Here is a 24,901-nt window from a genome sequence, read left to right as displayed (position 1 = left end):
TCATGTGACCCCGCTGGCATGAACACGCTGGGATAACAAGAGGCCCCTGACTCCACCGCGGGATTGAGACCCAACACTATATATAGCACAAATGAGGGCTGAAGGTACATCTCCAAATACACCAGCTCTCTGGCATGAAGATCAAGGGGGTCAGGGAAGATAGAAAAATAATTGAGGGGAGATAGCTTCAAACTCAGTATAATGCCATCTGTTAGTTTGTCTTATATAAGTTTAAGACTGATAAGTGAAATTCATTTTACTTCCATATCCATAATAATGTATGGAAGTTGCTTGAGATGCGAGACATGCTTTCGCTGCCAATATCTTGCATTATTATTATTATTATTAGTATTATTGTAGTTGTTAATGTTGCCCTTGTTACACACAGTTGTGGAAGAATCGTGCAGTGGGGTTTGTGGTGCAAAAATTATATATTTCAGTTTTGTATGAATGGTGTTTTGTGCTTTTTTAAAATGAAGTTTATACTGTAATCAGACCAACATTATTTCCAAATTAGTGTCATTTTCATCTGTAAAACATCTGATGACACATAAACATATCCTCAGACTAGCCTACATGAATAAACTGAGAAACATTTAAACTCAAATATATAGAATCAGGGTTTTTTTTTTTAAGAGCATTTTCTTGTTTTCATGATCTACTGGCAGAGGAAAACACTAAGCACCAACAATGGTAATAATTACATTTTCCATAATTATTATTATTTATTTTTTTACTTTTTTACCGATTTTATAAGAGCTGTTAAGACTTAAAGACTGTAAACAGTGTGATGTGTTGAAATGATAAGGTCATTATTAATCATTTTTACAGTGACATTCAACCATGAAGCCATTGTAGCTGTAGATTTCAACACAGGATTGCCACAAAAAGAATTAGAAAAAGAACAGACATGCATGTGTTGCAAAATTATTTACATATTCAGTACGTGCATGGATGAGTAATATTTGGAGGTTTAAAAGTGTATATTTTGAATTTGTCTGTAAAAATGTCTTGACAAAAATGGCTTTTCAACTTTTCAAGCCCCATCATCTACCTCACTCTTCCATAAGCATGTTCTTGTAGAGCTGGAGTGCAGATGGAGGAGAGCTGATGTCCTGTTCTGGATCTGTCCTGCTCTTGGTTTCATGACTAAAATCTCCATTCAGTTCAACAGACAGAGCGACCCAGTGCACATCCTTCACCCAGAGCACAGCACGACAAAATACTGTCATCTTACACGTCTTTCTAAACAATCAGAAACACAAAGAGTCAACTCAGAGAAAGAGTAACATTACAGGCTCATTCATTTTCTTTTTACATTTTATTAATCAATTTACATGTCCTCAGTCATCAGCATTACACTGAATGGGTTATACAGAATAAACAAATAATGAAACCAATTTGACCTCTTTTGTTGTAAAATGAAGTCGTCGTTATTTCATTATAAAGCTCATTCTGATTCTGATTTCACAATGTAGATCATGACTTTTCTGAGAAACAAAAAATGTATTTTTCTCCTTGACATAATATTTAAGGAAGGGAAATCAAGAATGTTCGAAAAAATATATAAATAAATATATTGTAATAAATACATAATTAGCATTCAATATAAATTAAATATATAAATATACAACCCCAATTCCAGAAAAGTTGGGACATTTTGTAAAAAGTCAAGTGTCTGTGGTTTGTTAACTGTCCTTAACCTTCATTTAATTGACAAAGGTACAACTGAAAAATTCCCAGTGTTTTCACTTAACAACTTTCATTTTGATGGCTACACAAAAGTTGGGACCGAGGCCTAATAAAAGTGAAAAGGTTATAGAATATCCAAGTTAAACTGTTTGAAACAGTCCACAATAAGCAGGTGAACTGGTAAATGTGAGGGTGTCATGGTTGGGTTTATACGGAGCATCCTGTCCTGATCATGGCTCACCACTTTGTGCCAAATTTCATGAGAGAGATGTCAGACAAATCAAAAATCATATTTTTCCATTCAAAATTGCAAAGAGTTTAAGTTTTTTCACCAACTACCATGCATCATTTTGTGAAAAGATTTAGGGAATCCAGACAAATCTCAGTCTGTGTAGGGCAATGCAGGAAAGCTCAGATGAATATGTCTGACCTTTGAGCCCTCAAATGGCATTGCATAAGAAACCTTCATGCTGTGGTGTTAAATATAGCCACATGGGCTCAGGAGTACTTCAAAAAACCTTTGTCACTTAACACAGTCTGCAGCTGCATCAAGAAATGCAACTTGAATCTCTGTTACTAGAAATCTATACATCAATTATATGCAGTGATGCGGCAGGGTTCTCTGGGCCCGAGCTCATCTTAGATAGTAAAAAAGACAGTGGAAATGTGTGCTGTGGTCAGATGAGTCCACATTTCAACTTGTTTTGGGGGAAAACAGACATCAAATTGTAAGTCCTAAAGACGAAAGGGAACATCCACACTTCAATCAGTGACAGATGCGAAAGCAAACATCTGTCATTGAATATGAGTTCATCAGTGCAAACGGCATGGGTGACTGGCATATGTGCGAAGGTCCCATTGATGTGGAGGCATATATTGGGATTGTACAGAGACATATACTACCATCAAGATGACATCTTTCCTGGGAAGTGCATGATTATTTGATGAAGACAATACAACAGTGTGGTTTCGTAGACATGTGTGGATGTGACTGACTGGCCAGCAAATCTGTCTACTATTGAAAATGTATGACCAGCCATGAAAACGAGAACAATGACTATGGACAGCTGAGCATCTAAAGTCTTGTATCAAGTGAAACTGCTTGGGCAAAAAGTTTGCTTGCAAAACTAAAAATTTGCATACTTAATTCCGAGATTATTAACATATGTCATTAAAAGAAAAGGTGACAAGGTGGTAAAATTGCATCTGTCCCAATTTTTTTTGGAGTGTATTTATAAAATAATATTAAGTTGGCCAATGAAAGCATAATTTTTTTTGTACTTTAGTCAATTAAATAAAGGTTAAAGGGAATTAACAAAAACATATTCTTGATTTTATGGCATTTCACAAAACTTTTCTGAAATTGGGGTTGTATATAATAAAGATTAAATAACATATTCAGCCACAAACTGCATTTTAAAGAGATCTTTGTAAGAGATCAGATATGATTATATAAGACTTGAGAGTGTTACCTTGCTGAAATGCACAGCGCAGAAGATGGTGATGATGAGGATGCCGATGATGATGGAGGCGATGGACACATAGAGCGCCATCTTCCCTAAACGCCTCGAACCCTCATAATCTCCCTGATCATAACTGTTTCTGGACTGTAAAAGACAGAAGGTACATTCAAATTAACATATATACATACACAAGACCACAAACTCTCTCTCTCTCTCTCTGTGTTCATCCAGTCAAACTAATATCAGCAATCAAACCAATGATTTTTCTAGGTGATGATATTCTGGTCTCTAGCTATATGGGTGGCTATTAATTCATTCATTCATAGGCCTATCATCTGCTAGGTTCTAGTTATTCTAACCGTTATTCTGATTAATAAGTTGAACAAGTAACAAACATGCATGAGTTTTCAACAAACAACAGCAGAAATCATGCCCATAACATAAAAATAAAGATATAATGAGTTAAGCATCTCAGTTTAATAGTCTTAAAGGTGAAGAATGCAATATTGAACACTATTGGCTGAAATGGGTACTGCAGTCCAAATTCAAAATAGCAGAAAGCCTTGTTTTTACGTCCCCCACCTCCTCAGACTGGACACTTATGCAGGTTGCCAGATTAAGGACACGCAACAGGAACGAGTGTTATCTGGCAACCCGGGGTGTCGAAATGCTATTGGGTAAACTGTCAGTGGGCGAAATCATACAGACCAAAACAAAAACAGAAGATCTGACACTGAACATACATTTCAAAAGAGTAGCATTGTTTTTTTTTTCAGAGAAACAAGTATGTGAACTTAGCATGTATTCTAAACATGTGTAAACATATTAAGGCATTTTTTATGCTTTATAGTACAGTCCCCCCAAAAAATTTCAACACCTTAAAGTATGATCAGTAATGATAGTGATGATACCTGACGTCTTGTCATCAATATAAGCCCTTGCTTTCATGCAGACATTAATATAAATGCAGATAAAATTAGAAGCAGTTTCCGGTTTTAGTAAACGTAGTCAAGATTCATTAATCACCATTACAGAGAACACCAGGGCTAAAATGTTGACAGGGTAGGCCGGACAGAAGCAGGTGAGGATGGTTAGGAGCAGGTAGTTTCGTAGAGGAGGTCGTGGGGTCGTAGGACCGAACCAGCTGTGATACAAATCCATGCTCCCGTTCAGAGAGCCCTTCACATCTGTCTGCGAGCTGCCCGTCGCCATGATGTCAGGCAAACACTCCAAAAACAGACAAATGTCTGAGAGTGGAGATAAATGAGTAGAAAGAGATGAATAATCCACCAGTGTTCAGTGAGAGCTGTGCTGGCTGTCAGGAAACAAGATGAAATGAAGAGTATTTTGGGGGGAGGGTGTTTGAGCAAGAAGGACCCGGAGTAACGGGATCAGGAAGATGAGGCACTTTCTCATGGACAGATTCCTGGTCGCCATAGTTTTAAGTGTGTGTATGATTTTCAGATTTTCCTTATCTCTCTTAAATTTGGCAGATAGAAAACTGTAAAATGACACCAGGATGGTCCGAGAAATCTAGACTAATAATAATCAAACGCAGAAATGCTGAGAAACTCTGTGTGTGTGTGTGTGTGTGTGTGTGTGGTTTGACATGGGGCCGTTGGGTGGTATTGGGGTCACAGGGTATCAGGTGTCTGTTATTGGATATAGATGAACATAACAGAGTAAGAGGGGGCAGATGAACCACGACTGTTCCCATGTCTCGAAGTGTTGGATGGTTGGTCATCAGATTTTGGATGTCTTTTCATTTGTTTGTTTACTTGGTGCCCTGGAATTATGTTAGCTTCATGAACAATGGTTATTAAATGGTTAAATGTTGCAAACCAGCTGAGAAATGTATAAACACACCAGACCCATTTTAGATAATGTTAGAGGGCATTTGGCAATGTAAAATATATATAATAGTAATATTTCTACTTTTCATGAAAATATACATAAATATACAACATGAAACATTTTCAGGATTTTAGTGCTGTGAATGTTCCTGCCAATTTGTATAAACAGTAAAAAAGCTTATCTTTTATTTTACACACTGGAGATATTGAATATTCAAAACAAATGTTAAAGAAGGTTATAATTTATAGACTACAAGTCAAATGTTTGGACACTATCTATCTATCTATCTATCTATCTATCTATCTATCTATCTATCTATCTATCTATCTATCTATCTATCTATCTATCTGTCTGTCTGTCTGTCTGTCTGTCTGTCTTTCTGTAGTTAGTTTATAGGATAGTTTATAGCCAACAGTGTTTAATAATAATTATATTTTACTGATAATAATTTACTACTAGTTTTCCATAGTTAGGTATTGCTGAGGTACTATTATGTTTTTTAAGCTTTTATTTTGAAATGTTCTGTTTTCATTACAATTTTAGTTAAGTTTTTTATTTTATTTTACTTAAGTTAACAATTATTTGATGATGGTCTGTTGGTCTGTTAATATTGAAACCTCAGTATATTTTTAAATATTTAATATAAAAAAAATTAAAAGCAGAAAAAATTATTAATTCCTTCATTTTTATGATTTTATTCTGAAACAATTATGTGTGTTTGTGTGTTTTATTTTAAGATATTTTTGTTATATAATCTTTGAAAAGTACTCTGATATTTGTCAATTTTTTTTCTAGAATTGTACAATCTATTTTTATGAAACGTGTCAGTCATCAGGGTTTACAATACTACACAATCAAAATTCACATTCTCTTTTCCAGTGTACAATGGCATATTTTAGAGCAGTGGTTCCCAACCTTTTTCAGCTCGCGGCCCACACAATCCAAAACATCTGTTTGCGCGGCCCACAGCAAAAATATTAACTGACCCCGCTATTGTTCAGTTAATAACTTAGTACTCAGAAGCTAGATTGTTAACTGTCTTTATTGAATGAACCGGCAATGAACAGAAAATAACTCTGGCTGCATGGCACTGCTTGGCACAACTGCTGTTGTTCTGTAGCATAATGCAGAAAAAATATCTAAGATAAATTGGCGGTTTATTCTTAAACCAATCAGAGAGCTCGAATAGTGGAAGCATAGTTACAGTTTAATATTTATTTTTTCTTATTTAATTATATATATGAAATGATGGTATTATGTTATGACAGACATTACATATATTAATGTTATTAAAATTTTTAATAGTAATTGGCGGCCCACTTGCAATACCATCGCGACCCACTAGGGGAGTTTTAGAGATTGCATTTACTACTCAAATGTATATTATAAAGTATGTAATTTATAAGAGTGCAATCAATTCTGCATATGACCGAAACATGACAATCTCTGTTAACACACCCTACAAATGCAATGAACCACAAAGAAAAACATGAACACAGAGGCCATCAAATGGAATGGTTTAAAATAATTTATTAGGTTCTTTTTACTTGAAAATTTCCAGAGGTGAAAATAAAAAAAAATACAGTAAAGGGACAGCGAAGCAGCTTATTTGAGCATCAGGTCACAGTGTTGACGTGCAGCTCCACAGCAACGGGACGGAGCGCCGCCCACTGATGCTTTCCAGTTCCGCCGCTGATCCCCTTCAACAAATCATCCAAACAAACAGCTAACATGTACGGTAAAAATCGGAGAAACTTTCAAGGGGTTAAAATGGATCTTGAAAAATATAGCTTTTTTCTTCTTCTAAAAAATAATTCTTAATGCCACATAATCGCCGTCGTATTCGTACCACCGTTAACGGCATTCATTATTACTTGAGGTTAAAATTAACTTATTGCTCTTTGTTGGTTAAATAGTTACAGTGTGTGCCGTGCAGTAGTTTTGTGAGGCGTCCCGTCAGCTGGAGTTTCGGTCGTCACGTGACCACTGCTCCAAAGAGAAGCTACACGTGTCAAATGGAAGACTGAAAATCTATGCAATTAAGTAGAAATCAAACAGATGCAATGTTGCTGAAATGAAAAAAAAAACTAAAAAATCACTCTGGATGTCTATTATTAGTCAAGCGTAACAATTTCCCCAGAAGGCCTCCATTAGAGCTGTGATTTCAGAGACGCTCCTCTCCATTGCTGGCAGAGACGAGACAGTTTCAAAGGTGGCAGTTGAATGCATGTAAACTAGCTATGTGTACATCCATACTTCAGTCTAACTTACACTCACACACGCACATCTCACATACGCTCACGACTCCTTTGCTTTGTAAATTTGTCCTTCATTTCTTCAAAAAACAGCGTTGTACCGTCAAAAACGAACAGAAAAAGGAGAAAGGGAACAATTTACAATAGATATACACTGCGCAAATTTTTTTTATATATATAATATATATTTCCAAAAACAGCATGAAGAGAAGCCCAGCAGCCGTGCTCTTCGAAAATGAGGCGGATCAAGACCGCGTTTCCGTTTCCCAAAATCGGGACCAAATCATTTGCTCTAATGGAAAACGCAACCTGGTTTTTCAACGATGTTGGTTGACGCCTCATAAGTGACAGCAAACATCAAACAACGTGGTTTCTGAATGGTTTCAAATTCACGAGCGTGAGGATTCATACAAAACCGAAGTGACCAAAAGGTCCGTTTGATTCAGAGAGTTTAGGCCGAAAGAGCATCAAAACTTTGATCTTAGTATAAATGGAGAAGCCATTTATACCCACATCGGTCCAACTTGGTCATGAAACTAGTCTCAGAAATGCAAGACTGAATGTGAAGAAAGACGTTTGCATGTTAAGAACCATAAAGGACCCTCAGCCCTCCCTCAAACCCCGGTCCATCATTCAATCTGAACCCTCGAATCCTCCCAAAATCCATGCATATATACAGTATCTACAAAAAGAATCTGAACAATGAGCCTCAACATGAGCAGATGGATTTCTGTGTAAAAATGTGTCAAATATTCTTACATCTGAAACTGTAGAATGCAGATTCACGCAGAAAAGCCATGAATCAGGCCCATTGTTTCTTATGTAAAACCAAATATACTGGAAAAATGACAGATTCAGCTTAAGAATGTTCATTATAACATTACAAATGCTGTGTAAAAACTACCAAAATATAAATTTTTGTCCAGTCGTTTTGCTTTGTTTTTCACAAATTTGATTCATTCTCACGTATTTGTTCGCTGTTGTTTGGATTAGCTTGAATCCAAACAAATCCTGGACTTTTTTTCCAGTTTCGTGCCCCTTCTTTCTCTTTCTCTCTCACTGTCCTCTCGACATCATCCGTTACAGCATGAGTACAGTAAAAACATAAAAACACAGCAAAAATACATAACAAATGCAGAAAAACTGTCGAAATTGAAACGAAATTCCTTGCATTTCCACACGTACAATCAAACAAAATTGTTTTGACAATGTTTTTTTCTTCATTTTTTTTTCTTTCAGAAGACAGACCGCAGCATATCATAAATGAGTCGGATACGTCAGGAAGGAAATACGGGATGAGGAAAACGGAGAGTGATGTTAGTAGAGAATAGAGAAAAAGAAAAGGTGTAAACTCCAGAGCGGAGTCAGGAGGGACCGCAGCCGCCCGTGGGGTTCATCCCAAAAGCACGTCATGTCGCCAGCAGTGCTCACGGTTCACAAGAGCGTGAGTTTCTCCTCCCATGCTGGGCTCTGATTGGACACCCCTCAGTGGTAGCCATTGGTAAAGGCCGTTGCAATCAAAGGACCCTTGGAAGAGAGAAAGAGCAAATTTAATGGAATGTTCTAGTTTCAGTACAAGCCTCAGTGAGATAATAATGGAAATAATGCATTTAGTTTGTGAAAACAGGCAACAATCGTGTTTACGTTAATGCACTTGCAATGGAAGACTTTGTGGCAAGAAATTCTAGAGGGATTTAAAGCAGAAATGCTAAGTGCTAACTAATGCAAACTAACTAATGCTAACTAAAACTAGCACAACTGTTTTTGGGAATTGAAATAAAGTTGAAATCTGAATGAAAGAGAATGAGAATGACTCAAATTTAAAAAAATTTAAATAAAAGTATTACATGAAAACTTGCAAGAGAAGTTTAAGTTGAAGTACTAAAATTACTAAAATGCTCAAATTTAAATATTAATTATTACAAAAATACAAATATATATTAATGTAAAATTCTAAGTATTAATCAGAATATTAATAAATACTACAAATAGCATATAAATGAAGGTAAAACACTTATGAGAGGATTGCTCTTAGCAGTGTTGTTATTGTTAACTTAAACTTTTAAAAAATCATCTGCATTAACTTAAATAAAATAAAAGTATTAGATGAAAGAAAACGTAAAAAACTTGAATGAAAATTAGAAATTAACTACTAAAGAAATACGTATAACTAAAATGACTAAAACTAAAATAAAAATAAATTGAAGACATTAGAAACATTCCTTAAAGATATCAACAGTAAAAAATTTAAATCACTTAACAAAACTGATTAAAATTAAAACTACAATTAAAACATAAATATGGCAGTGTTGTTATCATTAACTAAAACTAAAACTATTAAAAGGTATTTTCATTAATTAATTAATTAAAATATGCTAAAATATTAAGCTAAAATACAATAATATAATATTAGATGAAAATTTAAAAATAAACTTTCCTAAAAATTACTAAAACTAAAATGAATTAAAACCAAATATAAATATCTGCATAAAAAATGACAAATGCACATGATAAAATTACTAAAACATAAAACTAAAAATATAAATTGAAACAAGTTAATTCAAAATATTAATAAACACTTCAATATTATGTAAAGAATACTTTAGCAGCGAAACATTATAAATGCAAGTAATAAAACAACAATAGTAGCAAAATGAATAGTAATGCACTTTCAGTGGAATCAGTGCGGCACATAAATCAATAACATACACACATTTATCAATAATGTACTTTATTCTAATAAACCTCAGACTTGGCACAAGTCACATGGACTTTTATATTTATTACTTTTGTCCTTTTTGACAATAATGTTATATTTCTAAATGTATATGTGTGTATCTGATTGTACTTACCCCGAGTCCATGTCCAAACCCTGTGCTGGGGGCGGGACTTGCCGCACTGATATAGCTGCTGACTCCTGAATCCTGATTGGCTGCTGCATACAGGTCTGCCATTGGCCCAGGGCTGCTGGTGCCCAGGAAGCCGGCGGTACGTGAGTGGGTGGAACCTACAGCGAAGGACAGTCATCTTTAACATTCACAAGGTGCTTTACAAGTGGAAGGAGTTTAATACATTTTCAAATCTGACAAATAAAAGTACATTTTCAAACAAGCAATGTAAATGTGATTTTGCGTACCTCTGACCATCGCTGCCGCTGCGGCCGCTGCCATTGGTCCGTAGGCCGTCAGTGGAATGGCTGCGGGACAGAGAGAGACAGAATGCCACACAAATACATTTCAGTTTTAGATTCTCAAGCCTTGCTCTACTTTAATATCCTGTTTTTACTTGGAAATTCACCATGTTACGGTGAAAAAGTCAACTTAAACCTTACAACGCATGTTCAGTGCATGTTATACTTATGCTTACTTTTAGAATCTTTTAATCAAAATGTAATAACTTTCTCCATCTCTGACTTTAATTATGGCAGGAAATAATGTAATTTTTCAAGATCAAATCAAAGCAAAATGGCTAAAATCCAGTACCACCCTACATTATGTTACACTAAATATTCAGTTTCACTCAGAAATTTCAGATTAATATATATATATATATATATATATATATATATATATATATATATATATATATATATATATATATATATATACATATATATAGGTAAAATACATTTAAAATATAGCTTAAAAATAAGAGTAAAAATATAAATACAACTGTAAAATATAGATTGCAATGATCCTATAAACAAGGTTTGTTTTACATTTCAGAAATGTAAAAAAATAAAAAATGTATAATGGTTTTTATATTAAAAAGAAAATGTTTTAAATGTTCAGTTTCTTCAGTGTATAAAGTATTATATAAGATATAGCTTTGGAAATATTGTCTGTTAATAAAAATTGTTATAAACATTGAAGGAAATGCATAATTTATATAAATACAATTTTCATGGAAAATAGATACAGAAAATAAAATAAAATATAAATACTAGTGTTTTTAAAATTTGGATCAGTAAGTGTTTTTGTTTGTTTGTTTGTTGAAAGCAGTCTTGTTTGCTTACAGAGGCTGCATTTATTTTATAAAAAATACAGTAATATTGTGAAATATTATTACAATTTAAAATCATACTTGAATATATATAATATTGTAATATATGCTAGTAATGCGCAGCTGTATTTTCAGCATCATTACTCCAGTCTTCAGTCACGTGATCTTCAGAAATAATTCTAATGTGCTGATCTGCTGCTCAAGAAACATTTTTTTTTCAGAAGTTTTGATGAATAGAAAGTTAAAAAAAACATTTAAATATAAACATTTTGTAATTTTATAAATGTCACTTTTGATCAATTAAATGCATCCTCACTGAATAAAAAGTATTAATTTCCAAAAAGAATTTTTCTCCAAACTTTTGAACAGTAGTGTTTTCACAGTCCTGCATGTTAACTTAGGCTTCAACCAGTGACTAGTTTCAGCAAACTTGTCTGAACCCACACATCATTGCAGTGCAGAAATGACACAGTGCAGCTCTGTCTTGGACCTTTAATTGAACCGAGACATTTGCAGGAAATTCAGCAACATGTGTGTTTTGTGTGCAGCCATGTGTTTGTGTGTGTGTTCATAAAGCCAGACGAGTGACTAACCTGTGATCTCTTGGGGGTGAGAGGAAGTCAAAAGGGGCGTCCGTTCTAAATGGAATTCTAGAACAGAAACAGCAAACGAGCGGTTTGTGAATGAACTAAGCGTAAACAAGCTCCAAGCTAAAACACCAACACACGCACACACAGAGTGATTGTTTTTCCACATGTAATTCTATCTACACAAACACACTGACGTACATCATGAAAGGAAGCTTTCAAGCAGCAGAGAGACATATATATGCACACAGAAACACACACAGTGAAGCCACTTACAGCCAGGTGTAGCTGCTACACAGGAGGAAAGGAAGGGACAGATTGAAGTGCAGAAGGACATGAGGAACAAAAAGCACAAGGAGGACGTGGTTAGATCGCTGATCTTAAGGTGTGGAGTTAGTTAGACATGGAGTCTTAACACACAAGGGTTAGTGTTAGTGCTGGGCGGTATGACGGTATCATGCAACACTACAGATTTTGCTATGCCACAATAGAGCCAAATGCATGAATCTTAATGACAATTAGTCAAGCTGAACTTGTAATTAAAGAGCAGTTGTTTGCAGGTGCAATGTTGCAGCTCATTCAGTTACACCTTAGATTCTGTACCACATGTAGTAGTTTTGAGGCGTTTCTTTAACAATGTGCTTTTATTTAGCTAGGGTGACCATATGTGTCCTTTTTCCCAGACACGTCCTGGCCAGGATTTCTATATTGCCTTAGATATCAATGTTATATGTAAAAAAATAAATAAATAAATAATAAAAAAAAAAATATATATATATATATAAATTAGACTTTATCATTTTAAGATTTAAATCAAAAATAGAATGGTCTGATCTGTGAAATTGTGCTATATGAGACACCTGCACAGAACAAAAACAGCAGACAGACTGAATGAAAATGCAAATTCACTCTCTGACAGCAGGTGGCGCTTATGGAACAGCAGTGATACAGCGTTTCCTCGGTTACCGCTGTAAACAATCCAGCTGCTCATAACCCCTACTTTAATATGCATTATACGAAGGTAAGAGGAAAAGAAAATGAGATCGAAGCATTTCTAAAGACAGTCTGTGAGCTTGTATGTTGTTTTCTCCTCTTTACAGACTTTATAAAAATTCCACACAAATGACATTTTGGGAAATGACTGCAGTGCAGCTTGTGTTAAATCCTGGAATAGAGAACGACCAAATTAAAACAAAAAAACAGCTCTGTGTTTGTCGTCTGACTGCATGAATCTAACTGTGACATCTGTACAGTGATGGTATGGGATGAATACAATAACCATTACACCCCTATAGTATATAAATAATGCATAACTACTGTATATCTAAAATTAAGTTTACATCTTTAAGTGTATTATTATATAGTATATCATTAGTATATAGCATAGATTTTCAGTAGCCTTATTTGGACAAATAGGACACAATATTTCAGCATTTACAGCTTGTAGCTGAGAGCATAATCAGCCTATTGACGTCGACAGGTAGTTTATGCGTTATGTCAGCTATTGTAAATGGCATTTTGAAGGTCATGTTACTAATCAAGTGTAATTCCTACATTCTGGTTAGTCTGACAGCGTCTTTTTTTTACTGACGTGACGTCTCCTGAGAAACAATTACAGTCTAAGTAGTGCTGAGAACAGAGAAAAAATATTTATTTTCTCTGAAATGTCTTGTTGGGTCGCATAGCAAATAGCATCAACTATACCGATCAAATCCAGACGCAGCTTTAAAAACTACCGTCTTTGTGAGTGTGTTTTGATCAAATCCACTTCAACAAATGTGCAATTATCAGATTAGAGGAAAAACTGTTCCTTACTTGTAATGGATAAAATAATGCATTCTGACATAGCAGGGGATGACTCTAGATGGAAGTAAGGGAAGGTGGACTTACCTGGGAACTGGTATGTGTATCCCGGTGTGATTCCTGTGTAGCCACGATTGGCGTAAGTGGCTGTCTGGAACCCTGGGTAACCTGAAAATGAATAAAGAAAGCATAGTGTTTGAGGCATTTCAGGATTATTTAGTTAATGAGCATTTTTACAGTATTCATTAGCCTTTGTTCATATTAGTTTATACAATCGTTAATGTTACAAATTTAGATTTTAATCAAAAATGAATGTTCCGAAGTGAAGTAACTTGAATGTATTTCCTGTGCTCAGGGAGTAGGGAGCAATGAACACTGTGTAGGGATCATGTCAATCAGAACACAGTTCATGCACGGAGGTCCCTTGATCTGCATCAGGTGTGTTAAATAAGAGAAATGCAAAATATGCAGAGGCCTGGAATTGAGAACCACTGTTCTCATGTTAACTAACATAGTGAGCTAATATTTACAAATGGAACTTGATTGTAAAGTGACACCGATTATTTATATAGCCCATTTCATTTAAAGCACTTTCCATTAAAAGGATTTTAAATAATCATAAAATAATCATAATAGATGTATAATATAAAAAAAAATTGATTTAAAATGTATTAAACTCAAATGTGTCCCAGGAGCACAAAAGCAGTCTTAAGTATCTGTGGTATATTTGTAGCAATAGCCAAAAAAAACATTGTATGGGTCAAAATTATAGATTTTTCTTGTATGCCAAAAATCATAAGGATATTAAGTAAAGATCATGTTCCATGAAGATAAATTTCCTACCGTAAATATATCAAAACTTAATTTTTGATTAGTAATATGCATTGCTAAGAACTTCATATGGAAACAGTAAAGGTAATTTTCTCGATTTTTTATTTTTATTTTTTTGCACCCTAAGATTCCAGATTTTCAAATGGTTGTATCTCAGACAAATATTGTCCTCCTAACAAACTATACATCAATGGAAAGCTGATTTATTCCATTTTCAGATAAAATCCCAATATCCCAATTAACATTTAAGACTGGTCTTGTGGTCCAGGGTCACAAATAAGAAGAAAAGGGCTTCTCTTTTGTTCCTAATGAGATATTTGAGATATTTGGCACTCAATGTCTGTTGCATTTGATCAAATTCATTTTTGCTCAACATATTTTGAACATGTGGTGTTTTGGTGATTTTTTGTGGTTTAATCAAATTAGTTTCAATAACTCACAAAATAAAATGTGTACTATCTCAGATTTTAATTTACAATTAATTATGTGCACCAAATCACAAATGAATGTACTTTCATAAGTTCACTAACTTATCATTTTCAGTATTTCAGTATTCAATATTTCAGTATTTATTTTATTTCAGTGTTTATTGCATTTGCCTTAATGTCTGCTTAATTATCCATTGTTAATATAAATCAAATAAAATTAGTTATAAGGGTATTTGATGTATTTTTCTATGATTATTTTGTAAAAGCACCCCACCCACAGAATGACAGTAATTCTATTCATATTTTGCATAATTTTTCTCCCTGTTTTTCTGTTGTCATCTCTGATTTGAGTCACATTGACAAACTCGCAGACACGAGTGCAGTTCCCCGTTGGAAACAGTAGGCAGCGGCAGACTCTCATCAGACAGGGCTGCAGCGCTGCACTGATGCTAGGTTTGCTCATACTGAAGTGTTCATTGAGATTATTTGCCTTTCACAGCTTTCAACTCACCCAGCATGCCGATTCCCAGCATGAAGGCGTCCATGCCGTAGGGCATCACCCTGGAGCGGCCTCGTGCCGTACCTGTCGGTGACATCACTTCCTTCGGCTGCGCCTTTTTGCACTCCACCTTCAAAATTACAAATGAGATATTTTAGTTATTACTAGACATCAACTGAGACTTGTTTCAAATTTTTAAAGCACAAAACCGACAGTGCAATTTAAATGAAATATAACCCCGTTTTCCATTAGTAAGAAAATATATTTATTTTTCACTTTATTTTTATTTCTTGTGACTAAGTTGATACTGAAGAATAAGTACAAATACAAATAAATATAAGTGAGCAACTCTTGAGCAGTGAAATGTTCCTCAAGTACAAGGAGAAAAGAGATGAGATATAAAGATTTGTTGATCCTTTTTTATTTTTTGTTTTAAAGAATATCACATTTAATACTTAAATGACTAAGAACTAAGAAACTCCATTAAGTCTCTGGAGTTCAGAATGAGCAACATTTGAGCAGTTAAATCTTCCTCAAGTAAAGACACAGAAGAGAAATTACTAATGCGATTTCTTTATTAATATCTTAGCAAGTTATATATATTATATATGAATACGTTTTGCTAATATATTTCTTATATACTTTTTTTTTCTCCCATAAATATATTTTAACATTAAATATTTCATATTGATATAATATGTGTTAGTGCATATTTTGTATTTCCCAGTGATTTAAATACTGTATATATAAGTAATATTTCAATAACGTTTGTGTATATTAAATTAGCTAAAACAGAGTATTTTTTTTTAACAAATTCAGTTTCTTTTAGAAAGAGAATTTATTCAATTTTTTTTATTTATTTTAGTTTATATCTTTTATGTAACATATGGATTTTTGTTTTGCATAGAATTTTAGGAGAAACATTTGACACGTATCATGAACCTATCAGTCACACACACAGACCACGTTTCATAGCAGGACACACTCTCACCATCTTGTTGTTGATCTCGTGAAAGTGGATCTCGCAGACCTTTTCCACCACGTCTTCATTCTCAAAGGTCACAAAGCCAAAACCTGCAGAGCAGGAACACACATGCACTCTTTACCAAACACACAAACATGGCACTGAATCTAGTGTTTATCTTATCCAGTTGTGTTTGATCCAATCCTGGCATGACCTTTCCCCTTTCCTTCCCTTTCCTTTCCTTTCTCATTCTCCATCTTTTGTTCTGTTTACATCTGTTCATATATTCAGTCCATTCTGTCAGGAGATTAGCTCCTCGCCTGCTGCATTCACCTGTCCTACTCGATCCCGCCCACTCATCTGTCACTCACTACAGGCCCCGCCCACCGGCTGTCAGTCAGACTTTCCTTGCCAAAGTGAATGTGACGGTTTAACCTCTGAACTACTAACCAGCTCATATTACCCTATATGTACTTTAGCAATGCCTCTGATTGAGAATATATGAGCAGAGAAGAGACAGGAAGATAAGATCTCTGATATCTCAGCAAGTTATTAAAAAACTATATACATATAATCTGTTTGGTCTTCCTCTTTTTTTTCAAATTAAAGTTGATGCTTAACTACATTACATTTCATGAATTATGAATGAGCAACTTTTGAGTGGTATCTTTTATTTTTAAAGATAATGTTAATACTGAAACATAAATATAAATGAGAGCTCCATCACATCTCTTTGGTTATGAATGAGACACTTTTGAGCAGTAAGATATTTCTCAAGTGCAAGAAAATAAATCAAGATTAAGATCTCTTTAATATCAAATGTAATATCAAAAGTTAGTTCTAGACATGAATCAAGACGTGTTTCCATGAAAAGTCTAAGAGCAGCATCGGAGAAGCTGATTTAGAAATATAAATGAAGAGAAGAGAAGAGAAGAGAAGAGAAGAGAAGAGAAGAGAAGAGAAGAGAAGAGAAGAGAAGAGAAGAGAAGAGAAGAGAAGAGAAGAGAAGAGAAGAGAAGAGAAGAGAAGAGAAGAGAAGAGGCATGTAGACACTTGACTGTTGTCGTATAATTATATGACTCAAAGAGGTTTTGAATGCGAGTGTGTGTATTTGCGTGTGTGCGTGCCTTACCTCTGTGTCTGTTGGTGGTTTTGTCAAACATTAGCATCGCGTCATCAACCTGCAGACAAAACACACACACACACAAAAGAGAGGGATGAGACACTGTGAGCCATTACCCAACATGAGGCTCTATTGTGAGGCTCTGGAGAAACAGAGAGGGGCAGCAGATGGAGGGGCCGAGCGGGGAGGGGAACAGAGAGAGAGAGAGAGAGAGAGAGAGAGAGAGAGATGGACTAACTAAAAGAGTGTTGAAACTGTCTGTGGTGCAAAATATAAGTTCTTTGTGGCACTTCAAAATGCTTAATTGTGCTCAATTTAAATTCCTGGTTTAATTTGCACATACATTTTTAATGAAGGAAACTTGTGCACTCATTTTGTCCAATTAATTTCCATGATTTCTTTAATTTAAAAAAATGAATATCAAATAGAAATTTCCAGAACTTTTCCAAGTCTTAAAATTACTTGATATCCTGTTGTGCGTGATTATATGAAAGCACATTTTTCAAAATTATTTCATAGAAATCCACACACAGGAATCAAATGAAGGTTATGAAATATTTTAGAGCAAAGTATAACTAGACAATTTCATATTGGCTATAAAAATATCCACGACATTTCCAGGCCGTAAAATTACCTGATATGCTGTTGTGTAATAATAATAATAATAATAATAATAATAATAATAATAATTTTACAGTGATTTACACACAAGCATTTCAAACTGATTATATATATAGGTTGTTACAGATTGCACAAGCAACTATTCAAGCAAAAACAATATTTTAGAGCAAAGAATAATTAGGCAAATTAATATTCACTATATAACTCTTCAAGACTTGTAACTTTTTCAGACTTTGCCTTCAAATTCCCTGACATTTCTAGGTTTTCCATGCAAACCTGAAACTGTTTGTGAAGAATACAACAGAGAAGCCGGCTCAGAAAAATGAAACAGAGGTGCAAACACATATCCCTCATTAAACGGACGTCTATGTCCACTGGTCATGGTTTACATGAACATCTCTCACTCCAATCCCTTCCATCTTCAGAGTTTGTGGGGAGAACCTTTTATATAACTCTCTCTGTCCTGTTCCCCCTTTCTCTTCAAACCCTCTCCAAAGTTTACTATTCCCATGGAGACTCTGCAAAGAATTTCAATTAGAAGAACTGACCTCCTCCCTCGCTTCTCTTTTCATGAATAGAACAGAGAGAGAGAGAGAGAGAGAGAGAGCCGAGGAGCTGGATAATAGTTGCAACAAATAGTACTGGACAAATAAACTTTGACAAGAGAGACAAATATGTTTTCAGTGATGAAGCAAAAATGTATTGTGTGTGTGTGTGTGTGTGTGTGTGTGTGTGTGTGTGTGTGTGTGTGTGTGTGTGTGTGTGTGTGTGTGTGTGTGTGTGTGTGTGTGTGTGTGTGCCATTTATATAATTATAAACTTTGTAAAAAAAAAATATATATATATATATATATATATATATATATAGAAAGAGAGAGAGAGAGAGAGAGAGAGAGAGAGGTTACATTTTTACAATATATATATATATATACGTATATATTAAGTGTATATCTATTTAATTAAATGTATATATATTTATTTTATTATATATTCAATTCTATAAATTAATTAGATATAAGCTTTATAAGAATAATATACAAATTAATTTATTTTACAAATAATTTAACTACATATAAATATTTTGTGATATATTACATTATTACTATCTATATATATATATATGAAACCTCAATATTAATTATACTGATATTATTCTAATTTTTCAGTATTGACATCTTTGCATCCAGTTTAACTCCACACATTAATTGTGGTAAATCTTTGGTTTTGTTCACCACAGAGTGACAACGAGTTGATAACTGTGTGAATCTGTTCACGGTTCAGTCCCGCTTTCAACCGTTTGATGAAACTCAACACAACCTGTAACACGAGCCTCATGAAGCAACACTTAACCGTCTCTTCTCCTGATCCGAGGCCTCATTATTTAGTGAGCGATGGCCCTCTCTTCAGGATTATACTGTCACTTCTGTCTGTGTGAGAGCTGTTGGTACGGCACCGGTCCAAACGCTTGAGAGTCATGTGACAGGCCACATTTATGTGACCGGGTAGCGCTTTTCAGTGCCACCTGGTTAAATGACCATGGGAAAGGTCAAACACTCTTAGCCTGGATGAGCCCCTGTCGAACACACACTCTTAGACTCTGACATTTAACTAGAACCCTCTCCTGCACCCCTCCTATTGAAACTTTGATTGAGTCCATCCCACACACACCCTCCCCATCTTCCAAATCCAATCACACTGCAAAGACAGGAGAAGACAGCAGGCCAACAGCTGCTGTGACAATTAGCATGATGACCAATGTGATGCTTCTGTTTGCTACAATGTAGAAATAAGTGAAAGAGAATGTCAATTACAGACCAAAACATCTTCTGAGACTATTCATTTGGACTGGTAAGAAAGGACTCAGAACACCCTAGAAATGCCCTCGCAACAAACCAGAGCACAACAGCAATGCCCTAGAAACTGCATAGCAACCCACTAGACTCCAGCATCATGGTTGCAAAATGGCATGTAAAAAAAAATAAAAAATACTATCTGAATTAGAAAAAAACTGACATTATCTGATTGCAAAATCATAACTTAGAAAACTAATAAAAAACACTTTTGTATGAAGCTATAGTAAAAGACTAAGCTTCCCTATACAGAAAGCATAAAAAAGGATTAAGAGCAACAAAGATTAATAATGAATTAAGTCATAAAATAAATTAATTTAAAAACGTAAATAATAAAATAATAGTAATACAATTTTAAATAAGAAAACTAAAATAAACAAATGTAAATATATATATATATATATATATATATATATATTAGTGCTGTCAACGTTAACGCGTTAACGCATGTGATTAATTTTTGTCTGGTTTAACGTGTCAAAATATTTAACGCAATTAACGCAGCATCCGTATTTTCTGCCATCCGGTGGCTAGCTTAACATTATATGATCGCGCTCTTATTCATTTAAATGCTTTTAAACATTTCAAGCGCAGCAAGACAAAAGAGAATGCGCTATCTGTGAATGCCCTTATGTGACACATACACACGTACACACACACACACACACACACACAATGCATAGACAGGGCGCCAAAATTCAGTTCTCTTAAGCGCTTGAACTAACAATAAACATCCCAAAGTGCCAGTTTTGTCAATTATCCTCATAAGAGCAATCTTAAATGATTTATATAAAGTCTAAAATGAACAAAAAGAGTTGTGAGAGAATGAGGCAAGATCCATAGACAGTATATAAACGGTGAGATCCACGTGTCTGTCTGCTCTTAAAGGGACAGCAGCTAATAAAGCTTCCTGTCAGTAAAGTTAAAGAACAAAGGGAACAGAGAAAATGACTCGCTGCTCTTGACTAAATAACTTTTGTAGCTTTAATAAGGATTAACTATTTAATTTATAGTTTATGCAGTGCAGACTGCATATAACTTTGATAACTTTATTAAATTTCTGTATATTTCCTAACTGTTAAGACAGGAAGGGCAGGAGTAAACATGACATTTATTATGGGTTTATGTTAGCATTGTTTTAAGTTTACTTAAATTAAAAACTGTTATATTTTTGAAGCCTAATAATAAATGTAAAAAAAAAAAAAAAAAAAAATCAGTAGCTGTATTAATATCAGTAATACTGGCCTTCATTCATAAAAAGATGCCATTTAAACAAATATTTAAAATATACTGTCTTTATGTTGTTTCTACATTAATTTGATTAACTGTGAAATTATTACATTAAAAAATATATTAAAAACGTACAAAAACATTTCTTTTTTTATTGCGATTAATCACAGAAAAAATGTGTGATTAATCTAGTTAAAGTTTTTAATCGATTGACAGCACTAATATATATATATATATATATATATATATCATACTTCATAGTGGGAGACAGAGAGAGGGTGTATTCTAAATAAACTAGATATAATAAATTATAAAAAATACAAATAATAGTAATAACAAAAAATAATTACATTATAATAATAATATAATGAAATAGAAAAATACAAAACTTAGTTTTAATATTGTTTCATTTTGTATTTGTGCCATTTGAAATTTTGGGTTTCAGGAAATTATAAAAAAATTATTTTCAAGAAATTAATATTTGTATTCATCACGGATACATTACATTGATCAAAAGTGACAGTAAAGACATTTCTAATGTTACAAATGAATTTCTATTTCAAATAAATGCTGCTCTTTTATCTTACTAACTTCTTATTACCAAGATGGCGGTGCGTCCACACGCAGCGGCTTCTCTCTGTCCCGACAGAACGGTGTTTTCGTGTTTTATGTCTTGTGAGTCGCAGTGTTTTTGTACGTTGTCATCGCGTCTACCTGTCTGTAAGCGCGCATACAGTCGCGAGTTTCTGCTCGATGTCGGCAGAACCGCATTTTTACAGTTAAACTCCATGCAAGCGGAACAGCTACGGGATCTCGGTCTGCTATGGAGGCCTTCACCATCACCGACCCCCACTACTGCATCCCGCCCACAGCTGAGGCGCCAAAAGCGGTGTGAGAGGAAGCAGAAGAGGGGGAAGCACGGAGGTATCCGGGCTAGGCTAACGGCTAACCCACACAAGCCATCTATCCCCACCATCGTACTGCCTAACGTATGCTCGTTGGACAATAAACTGGACTACATTCGATTACTACGCTCAACTCAGAGGACTGTAAGAGACTGTTGTGTTTTTGTGTTAACGGAAACATGGCTCAGCAACAGCGTTCCAGACTGCCCTATTCAGCTCGACCAGCTGACGTGCTATCGAGTGGACAGAGCTCTCGTCGCGGGAGGAAAAACCTGCGGCGGCGGGCTTTGTGGTTTACATCAATGACGCGTGGTGCCGCGATACTGTTGTGATCAGCAAACACTGCTCATCCCTGGTGGAATTTATGATTATTAAGTGCCGGCCGTTCTATCTGCCGAGGGAATATACTGCTATACTGCTCATTTCGGTGTACATTCCCCTGTTCAACATTATCAGCAACAGGAATGACGCACTATGATGACGTCGTGGCCTAATGGTTAGAGAGTCGGCCTCCCAATCGAAAGGTTGTGAGTTCGAGTCCCGGGCCGGCAGGAATTGTGGGTGAACACAATTGCTATACATGTCAGAGGTCGCACGCCTCTGGAGCGACTAGGGGTTAAGTGTTTTGCTCAAGGACACATTGGTGTCTCACAGTGGATTCCAATCCGGGTCTCTCACATGTGTCTTATCCACTGCGCCAACACCACCACCACATCACTGTCATGCTAATGCCTGCATACAGACCACTCATTAAAGTCGCCAAACCAGTTCACAAACAGATTAAAGTGTGGCCAGAAGGATCATCAGAGGTTCTTTCCAGACTGCTTCAACACAACTGACTGGGACATGTTTAAGCAGGCTGCCACATTCAATAACACCACTGACCTCCAGGAGTACTCAGAGACTGTCACTGCCTACATCAACAAGTGTATTGATGATGTAACGGTCACAAAAACCATCACTGTCCGGGCCAACCAGAAGCCATGGATGACAGGGGAGGTCTACAGACTTCTGAAGACACGGAACGCTGCCTTCAGAGCTGGAGATGAGGTGGGCCTGAGAACAGCCAGGGCCAACCTGTCCCGTGGCATCAGAGAGGCTAAGAGACAACACTCCAGGAGGATAGCTCATCAATTCAGCGACAGCAGAGACACTAGGAACCTGTGGCAGGGGATACAGACCATAACGGACTACAAGCCCCCACCATGGACCTGTGACAACAACATCTCTCTGCTATATGAGCTGAACACCTTCTTCGCTCGCTTTGAGCAACAAAACAGCACCACTGCACAGAAGACTCCACCTCCTCCCGGCGACCAGGTGATGACGCTGACCCCAGACAGCGTGAGGAGATCTTTCAGCAGGATCAATGCACGCAAAGCTCCGGGTCCTGACAACATCCCTGGGCATGTACTGAGAGACTGTGCAGCAGAACTCACTGATGTCTTCACAGACATTTACAACATCTCACTGAGTCAGGCTGTTGTTCCCACATGTTTTAAAACTACCACCATCATCCCAGTTCAGAAGAAGCCATCTCCATCCTGCTTCAATGACTACCATCCTGTTGCACTTACCCCCATCCTCATGAAGTGCTTTGAACGGCTAGTCATGCACCACATCAAGTCTGTCCTCCCCCACTCCCTGGACCCCTTCCAGTTTGCATATCGGTCCAACCGCTCGACCGATGATGCCATCTCCACTACCCTCCACTCAGCACTCACACATCTGGACAAAAAGGACTCATATGTCAGAATGCTGTTCATTGACTTCAGTTCAGCATTCAACACAATCATCACCTCAACAGCTCATTTACAAACTGATCCAACTGGGGCTCAACACTTTGCTGTGCGATTGGCTGTTGGACTTTCTGACTGGAAGACCTCAGGCAGTACGGGTCGGAAGCAACACATCCAGCACCATCACACTGAACACTGGGGCCCCCCAAGGGTGTGTGCTGAGCCCCCTCCGCTTCACTCTGCTGACCCATGACTGCACACCTTCACACGACTCCAACCTTTTTATTAAGTTTGCAGATGACACGACTGTGGTGGGTCTCATTAGCAACAAAGATGAGACAAACTACACGAGCGAGGTGAGCCGCCTGGCCGGGTGGTGCAGTGACAACAATCTCTCTCTGAACGTGGAGAAGACGAAGGAGATTGTTGTAGACTTCAGGAGAGCACACACTCAGCACGTTCCTCTGACCATCAACGGTGCGACTGTGGAGAGAGTGAGCAGCACCATGTTCCTGGGTGTGCACATCACAGAGGACCTCTCCTGGCCTGAAAACACAGCAGCACTGGCCAAGAAATCAAATCAGCGTCTCTACTTCCTCCGCAAACTGAGGAGAGCCAGAGCCCCGCCCCCCATCATGTACACCTTCTACAGAGGCACCATCGAGAGCATCCTGTCGAGCTGCATCACTGTGTGGTATGGCGCCTGCAACGCGTCCTGCCGAAAGACTCTGCAACGCATAGTGAGAGCAGCTGAGAAGATCATTGGTGTCTCTCTCCCCTCCCTCCAGGACATTTATGGAACCCGTCTCACTCGCATAGCCCTCTGCATCGCAGGTGATCCCACTCACCCATCACACAGCTTCTTCAGTCTGCTGCCATCAGGGAGGAGACTGCGGAGTCTCCAGGCCAGGACCAGCAGACTGAAGGACAGCTTCATCCACCAGGCTGTCAGGAAGCTGAACTCACTCCCGAACTTGCCCCCCCCCTTCCCCTCTTCTGCCCCAGGCACCACTGAACTATGAACCACCCCCCCACCCCCCACTAATATACGTTGAC

General features: G+C 36.4%; 2 protein-coding genes across 2 annotated transcripts in view; both read right to left on the bottom strand.

The window, feature by feature from the left end:
* Window positions 1-677: 677 nt before the first annotated feature.
* On the bottom strand, window positions 678-4,730 carry LOC132140047 (transmembrane protein 233-like). Its single transcript, XM_059548827.1, has 3 exons — window positions 4,182-4,730; window positions 3,165-3,299; window positions 678-1,245 (listed from the first exon to the last, which is right to left on the bottom strand). Exons 1-3 carry the CDS (start codon window positions 4,365-4,367, stop codon window positions 1,234-1,236), a joined length of 333 nt encoding a protein of 110 aa, XP_059404810.1. The 5' UTR covers window positions 4,368-4,730; the 3' UTR covers window positions 678-1,233.
* A 1,789-nt stretch (window positions 4,731-6,519) lies between these two features.
* Window positions 6,520-24,901, bottom strand: part of LOC132140046 (RNA-binding protein Musashi homolog 1-like) — a 38,974-nt gene continuing 20,592 nt past the window's right edge. The window contains exons 7-14 of the mRNA XM_059548826.1: window positions 17,511-17,559; window positions 16,406-16,488; window positions 15,427-15,544; window positions 13,744-13,824; window positions 11,860-11,916; window positions 10,401-10,460; window positions 10,117-10,271; window positions 6,520-8,791 (exon numbers count right to left, since the gene is read on the bottom strand). Of these exons, the coding sequence (XP_059404809.1) occupies window positions 8,750-8,791; window positions 10,117-10,271; window positions 10,401-10,460; window positions 11,860-11,916; window positions 13,744-13,824; window positions 15,427-15,544; window positions 16,406-16,488; window positions 17,511-17,559 (645 nt within the window). The 3' untranslated portion in view covers window positions 6,520-8,749. The remainder of the gene's footprint in view (window positions 8,792-10,116; window positions 10,272-10,400; window positions 10,461-11,859; window positions 11,917-13,743; window positions 13,825-15,426; window positions 15,545-16,405; window positions 16,489-17,510; window positions 17,560-24,901) is intronic.

Source organism: Carassius carassius, chromosome 4 (assembly GCF_963082965.1).
Source record: "Carassius carassius chromosome 4, fCarCar2.1, whole genome shotgun sequence".
NCBI lineage: Eukaryota > Metazoa > Chordata > Actinopteri > Cypriniformes > Cyprinidae > Carassius > Carassius carassius.
The sequence above is the reverse complement of the archived record's forward strand: the minus strand, read 5'-3'. Positions and strand labels throughout refer to the sequence as shown.

Bases quoted from the DNA above. Each gene is read 5' to 3' on its own strand.
- LOC132140047 (XM_059548827.1), bottom strand. From the start codon at position 4,367: ATGGCGACGGGCAGCTCGCAGACAGATGTGAAGGGCTCTCTGAACGGG. The intron at 3,300-4,181 runs GTGATTAATGAA...TGTCTTTTACAG, and splicing joins CCCTGGTGTTCTCTGTAATG to TCCAGAAACAGTTATGATCA.